This window comes from Zeus faber (assembly GCF_960531495.2).
Source record: "Zeus faber genome assembly, chromosome: 1".
Taxonomy (NCBI): Eukaryota; Metazoa; Chordata; class Actinopteri; order Zeiformes; family Zeidae; genus Zeus; species Zeus faber.
This window is the reverse complement of record NC_137193.1, coordinates 12,673,062-12,680,343: the sequence shown is the minus strand read 5'-3', so window position 1 is coordinate 12,680,343 and position 7,282 is coordinate 12,673,062. Positions and strand designations below refer to the sequence as shown.

Below are 7,282 nucleotides of genomic sequence, written 5' to 3'. Positions count from 1 at the left end.
ATGAATAAAGCAAAGTGCTGCTGAGGATAAATGCATTGAGCAAAACCCCCCCTAACAATAAATAAATAAATAAATAAAACAAACAAACAAACAAATAAATAAAAAAACACAGATTTACCAAATCTAAGTGCCATTAAATTGCTAGTCCAAGGTCTGTACTTTTCTCGGGTTGTACAAAGTGAAGGCAGGAAATACAGACGCGAAACTAGTTTTCAGGAGGGCACTAGCCGACATTTTCACAGAGTGAAATCGCAATAAAGTGAGGGGAAAAAAAACAAACAAAAAAACCCCAAAAAACAGCAAAACAACCAACATTCATCATCCTCCCGCAGAGCAGTTCATATTCAATGACTGACTACACGGCCGCCCCCGCGGATCCCCTCCATCACATTTTGGGGTTCAAATCCATCGGCGTGACTCGGCTCATGGTCCAGAACCTGAAACCCGTCCCTGCGTCCGTCGGGGTCGCCGCGTCATGAAGTCTCTTTTGTCTCTGGTAGTCCACCACGCTCCCACCAACTCAAATATCCGAAAAACCACCTTCCCACCTAACAACGTGGGGCCTCCGTTTGTCCTTCCTCGCCCTGGGTTGCCGGGCGTGTGTGTTTAGCAAAATAGCGGTGGTGGTCGGCGCGTCGGACGCGAGACGCCGCGGTCTTCCCGTTCGCCCCCCCCCCCCCCCTGTCCGACGTCTCGGGGGAAGCTGCGAGGCCGCCGCCGTCGCGCGGCCCGTCCAGAATTGTCCACTTTTTGTGTTCGCTTGTGATTGCGTCTCAATTGGTGGGCGCCTGTGATTGTTTCCCTCCTCGTCTTCTTTCGCGACTTCACTTGCATCCCGTCTCACTGTCGGCGTCGTCGGATACGAAGCCCTTTTTGGGGGGGGGGGGGGGGGTTGAGAGGGGCGGGGGGCGGGTGGGTAGGGTGTGGGGTGGGGGGGGGGGGGGGTGGGGGGGGGTGGGGGGGACTGGACCGGAGGAAGGGCGAACACGTCACTCCCGGCACGGTTGCTATGACGACAGGACGGCCGACAGCAGCAGGGTCGCGGCGGTGAGGAGCAGGCGGTCGCGCGACGGGCTGCTGCCGCTGACGCTCTTCTCCAGCTTGGGAACTTCGGGGTTAAATTCATCTGCGGGGCCAGAGGAGACGCAGGACACGGTGAATAACAAGAGGGAGAGACATTTGTAAGAGTGGGAACCCCTAACATTAATACTATTATTATTATTATTATTATTACTATTGTTATTTTTACCTATTTTAAAAATCTGATATCAGATGCTGTATTTATGAGAAATTCAATGTGTTGGAGGTGATGCATTCAAGATTCACGAGGTTCATTCGTCACATACATATACATACTTTCATACATATATGCAGTGAAATGTCAAGACCGGAGCGCCGGCGCAGGCAACTGCGAGGGGCGGCGCCACTATGGCAACCATCGCCGCATGTGCTTCTCGATACTGTATGCTGTTTTTTATCGTCGGCGGCGGATCTCTCCCCCGGGGGTTGGGGCCCTCGTCCGACCCCTGGCGCGCACACTTTTTCAGCCCTCCGGGCACACGGCGAGCACGCCGGCGAGCACGCCGACGACGTGCGGTTAACTACGCGCAGTTGAAATCAAGTGTATTGAGGGCTGAGCGTAGATTTTTGGGGTTACAAAAAAATGATTTGGGGGATTTGTGGTGGAATCCAACACAAGTCAGACTAATTCATGGATTACCACTTTAAATAAAATAAAAAAAAAAAATATATATATATATATATATATATATATATATAAATAAATAAAAAGGTAAGTGTGAAACAACGAAACAGGGCAGAGGAAAATGGAACACTTAAACCACGTTATTAATCCATCAAATGTGATGGGATGCCGTGGTGCGCGCTGAGGGGGCTTTTACGTTGGCACAGACAAAGATATGACGCAATTAACAACAAAACGACCAATTATCATCAGCAGCACAACATACATAATTAAAAACACTTTCCGTCCATCCCGTCTCTTATTCCCTTCATGCGTGCCCGCCTTTCACACTAATGATGTTTTTATCCTACAGGGACTTCAATCAAATCCAAAATGAACGTGGCCTTTGCATTGATTAGACAAAACACATCAACATTAGCCGGAGGGAGAGGGGGGCCTTCCGCAATTTCGGCGTCGCCGGGTTGTTACGCCGCCTTCCGAAGTGATCGCGCCGCGATATTTCAATGGATATTTGACAGATATTGGAGATCAGACCCTAGCGGAATCAAAGCGCCGCCGACAGCCGGGTTTGCGGTGCAGGGATCAACACTAATAGGAGATTAGAAATGGAAAAGCGCTTTGAAAAGCTTCTTCCCCTTTACACCGGATCCGCCGCAGTCAGAAAGGTCAAAGCGGGAACTGTAAATAGACATACGTTCCGACAGGTTCAAACTCAATGACGCCCGGTGGCTGTTAAACGTGACACGTGACAAGCGCGTGAGATAAAAGGTCTCGTCTGGACCGTCACAGAAGCTGCGAGCTGTTTACGGTTATTTGTTTGAAGGAGGGTTAAATGCGCAGAACTTTGTTTTTTTTTCCCCCTGCCAGAGCGCAGCATCTAGCCGGGCCGGTCGGTCAGAACCTGCTCAGACCTGCCCTTCACTAACGACGGGGAGCTCTGTTGTTGCCCTGTCGGCCACACCCAGACACAGCCACACCAGGACACAGCCACACAAGCTCGGTAAACTGCTCTGGATGTTGAGAGGAGGACTGCCGAAATTTGGATCCGTAGACAACATTTTCAATTTACTGTTTTTATTAATTTGAAGAATTTTCTTCATGATTTTACTTGTATTATCTTTATTATATTCTTAAATAAGTCTATTTATTATTTTATTATATAATATTTTATTATATAGATTTTTTTTTCTCCAAAGGGATATATGACCCAATGACCCAAATTTAAATGATAAATAATTCCCAAAAGTAAAACAAAAAATGATATGCACAATTTTATTTTGAAATATTTCATGACATTCAAATTATTATTCTTATCATAAGAATGTCATACTAACTATTTTATACTACTCGCAAGAATACGGCTACATTTAATCCATATTTATTTCATAATAAAACTCAAAATATTTCCATATGTCCTTTTTCATAATAATAGGCTTCATATCCCAAAAGTCATGGATACAGAAGGTTGACGTCATGTGCAGTTTACAGCCCTTCACTCAGTTGGAGTCTCTCTGGGCTTCGCGGAGCCACGTTCAGAGGACACAGTTTAACGGTGACCCCCCCGACCCTCCGACAGGCAGGGAACCACTGCCAAGATACCGAAATTTGGGGAAAAAAGCGGAATCCCTTCCCAAGATGGATACCAGATGTACAGGAGATTGATAAAACATTGCTTGTCGATCTGTTCAAAATGAATAATAATTACATTCCAGGGATTATTGGGAAATACATGAGCTACATGAAAAATGGCCATTAACACCGGTGAAAGTAAACCATAGAGGAGGAATGAGCTGTATGTTCAAATTCCAATTCCATTTGCTTCTGGACCAGGCTGCTGAAGCATTTGACAAGAAGCAGATGTATAGAATATACAATACATGGCACTTTTATTGGTAATGCTGCGATACTGAAACTAGAACCTTACTACGGACTAACTAATACCTGCCATGTTGGTCTCACTCGTCACTAATGCTGCCAGTTTACTAGTCAACATAGTGCTACTAGTCAGCATAGTGCTACTAGTCAGCATAGTGCTACTAGTCAGCATAGTGTTACTAGTCAGCATGGGGTTACTAGTTAGCATAGTGCAACTAGTTAGCATAGTGTTACTAGTCAACATAGTGCTCCAAGTCGGCACAGTGCTACTAGTCGGCATAGTGCTACTAGTCAGCATAGTGTTACTAGTTAGCATATTGCAACTAGTTAGCATAGTGTTACTAGTCAACATAGTGCTACTAGTCAGCATAGTGTTACTAGTCAACATCATGCTACTAGTCAACATAGTACTACAGTACTAGTAGGCATAGTGCAACTAGTCGGCATAGTGTTACGAGTCGGCATAGTGTTACGAGTCAGCATAGTGTTACTAGTCGGCATAGTGTTACTAGTTAGCATAGTGTTACTAGTTCCCATAGTGTTATTAGTCGGCATAGTGCTACTAGTCGGCATAGTGTTACTAGTCGGCATAGTGTTACTTGTTGGCATATTGCTACTAGTCGGCATAGTGCTACTAGTCAGTGCAGTGCCACCAGTTGGCATAGTTTTACTAGTCCCCATAGTGGTAATAGTCAGCCTAGTGCTACAAGTCAGCATAGTGTTACTAGTCGGCATAGTGTTACTAGTGAGCATAGTGCTACAAGTCAAAATAGTGCTACAAGTCGGCAAAGTGCTTCTAGTCAGCGTAGTGCTACAAGTAAGCATATTGTTACCCGTCTGCGTAATGCCACTAGTCTTATAGGCTACTAGTCAGCATAGTGTTACTGGTGGGCATAGTGCTGCTATATGGCATAGTGTTACTAGTCGACATAGTGTTACTAGTCGGCATAGTGTTACTAGTTGGCATAGTGTTACTAGTCAGCATAGTACTGCTAGTCGGCATAGTGTTACTATTCGGCATAGTGCTGCTAGTCGGCATAGTGTTACTAGTCGGCATAGTGTTACTAGTCAACATAGTTTTACTAGTCAACTACTCGTCCCATAGGCTACTAGTCAGGATAATGCTGCTCGTTGGCATTGGTTAATAGTCAGCATAGTGTTACTAGCTGGCATAGAACTACTAGTAATAATGATAATAATAAATTAATTTTTTTTTTAAAGTTAAGAAAGGGGGCGAGGTCACATACAAGCAGATCTATAAAAATGGGATTTTTGAAGTGATATACAAGAAGTCACTGATTCTGCCAGCCGAATCTCCCAGGCAGGTGGCAGGCAGGCTTTCCAAGGCTGAGGAACCTTTCGTTTTAAGTCTAGACTTTGGAACAGTCAGGAGGGCCCCGCCTGCCTGAGGATCTGAGGCTGCGCACTGGCTCATATGCGGTCAACATATCTTTTATGTAGCTTGGAGTCAGACTCAGGTGCTTTAAAAGTGATCAGAGTGATCAGTAAAATCTTAAAATCGATTCTGAACCGAACAGGGAGCCAATGGAGAGAAGCCAGGATTAGGGTGGTGTCTTTTGGAACCAGTAAGAAGTCAAGCTGCTGCATTCTAAACTAGTTTGAGGCGAGGAGGAGTGACTTTTGATAGTATTGGTTTGATTGTTGAGATGACGCAGGACTGGACAACTTCTTTTAATTTGTGGTTCAAAGTATAGGTCTGAGTCAAATTACTCCAACTTTTACAGACAGATTGCCAAGGCCCCTCTCAATTTGACGTGTAGAATTTGGGAGAGTGAACAATATGATTTCTTATTTTGAATTATTGAGCTGAAGAAAATTATTTGCCGTCCAACCGTTGATATCACTGAGACAATCTACAACAGCAGCTCGGCTGTTTGGGTCACCAGGTCTCAGAGGAAGGTAAATTTGTGTCTCATCTGGGTAACAATGAAAAGGGAAGTTGTGTCTTTGGATGATTTGGCCAAGTGTCAGTTTATAGTTTGAAAATAAAAGTGGACCTAAAATAGAACCTTGCGGTACACCACAAGTAGTGTGAGTTGTAGAGGATGACCGTGAAGGTTCTTTCCAAAAGGTAGGAATAAAACCAGCCAAGTGCAGTGTCTTGATGCCAACCCAGGTGTTAAGACGGTCAATTAAAATGGCGAGATCTACAGTGTCAAAGTCTGCACTTAGATCCAAAATAATTACGATTTCACAAGTTTCGATATGGGCACTAAAATTGCTAAGAACAGAGGGATCAAGGTTTGGTTTCATTAAAAGATGATAGACCACAGCATGTTTAAAAGAAGAAAAAATGCCTTTCTCCAGCGAGCTTTTTATAAAAGATAATATACTGGGTCAGATTGTGTCAATCACCTCTTTAAGAAATTTGGTGGGGATTATATGAAGGCTGCACATGGTTGATTTCATTTGGGATAGTGTTTCAAATAGAAATGATAGTGACATAGTGACTTGATTCACTAAAAAGTTTAAAACTCCTCACACATCTCTGGCGAGGCCTCAGAAAGATGGCGGTGGGAGGGGGTGATGACGGAGTCTTTAACCTTGAGTAAAATTCTGGGGTAAGAGTTGTTTGCAACAACCAGGTTAGAGAAGGAAGCTGCTCTTGCTTCTTTAACTGCCCTTTGATAATCGTGCATAGGGTCTTTCCAGATCTCAAAAATACGTGTAAACCACTCTTCTTCCATTTCTGTTCCTTTCTCCTGCAGTCTCTCTTTAGTTCCAGTGTGGATTCATTTAGCCAGGGCTGCGATGTTATTTGACCTTTTGTCTTTGTACGGGGCGACAGAGTCAAGGACAGTCAGACACTTGTGAATTAATATGGGAGCCGAGCTCCTCTGAGTTAAAACCTGGATAAAAGGCAGTTAAAGGCAAAGCAGCAGCATTGCAAAAGCTCAGAAAGCTTCCTCGCTGACATAGAGTTAAAAACAGGATTGGACAGGATTGTTGTGATTAATACATTGGGTAATTAGTAATTGGTAAATAAGACCACACTGAATCAAATCGCTTTGTGATGGGACACACAGATATCTTTTGTCTCAATGTTTTCAGGACGGAGACCACTGTACAGTCCTAAATCAAGGGTGTGGCCCTTTGAATGTGTTGGTTCTTGCACTGCTTGAGGGAGGTTAAAAGAGTCAAGAACATCCATAAAATCAGTAACAAAAGTCTGACTGGGGAAGCAGACATGTATATGATTTTTTTTTCATATTTTGACATAAAATGAGATAACAACTCAGCAAATTTTTGGGTAAAGGCATTATTTGGGTTAGGCGGTCTTGTGTATTATTGAGCCTGGGTTGGTGGAGAAATGTAACATGCTTCAATAAGAGGACTGCAGTCTCCCTGAGTGAACCAAGTCTCTGTGATGATAAAAAAAAGTCCAAATTGTTAAAAGTATAAAAATGATTTGTTATCCAGAGATCTGATGTTTAAAAGACCGCACTTTACAGGTTTACAGATAGCAGCAGCAGAAGGTAACAGAGGTCGTTTAGGAACATGAGCATGATAATGAGCGTGGTATCATAGGTCTATGAAAAGAAATGATGGTGGTTATAGTAGAAGCCGTACCAGTCCTGTTTAGGAGAGCTGAGTGGGATGCGGGAGTAGGGGATGGTGGAGGTGACTCTCTAGTGGATGCATGTGTGGGACTCACTGACCGTCATTTGGTGAATGTATTGC

The 7,282-nt window shown here is 44.0% G+C and overlaps 1 protein-coding gene across 1 annotated transcript in view; it reads right to left on the bottom strand.

Annotated features, from left to right (window-relative positions):
• Window positions 1–1,007: 1,007 nt before the first annotated feature.
• efna3a (ephrin-A3a) overlaps window positions 1,008–7,282 on the bottom strand; it is a gene marked incomplete at both ends in the record, with an annotated part of 85,969 nt that continues 79,694 nt past the window's right edge. The window contains one exon of the mRNA XM_080006635.1: window positions 1,008–1,126. Coding sequence (XP_079862761.1) covers window positions 1,008–1,126 — 119 coding nt within the window. The remainder of the gene's footprint in view (window positions 1,127–7,282) is intronic.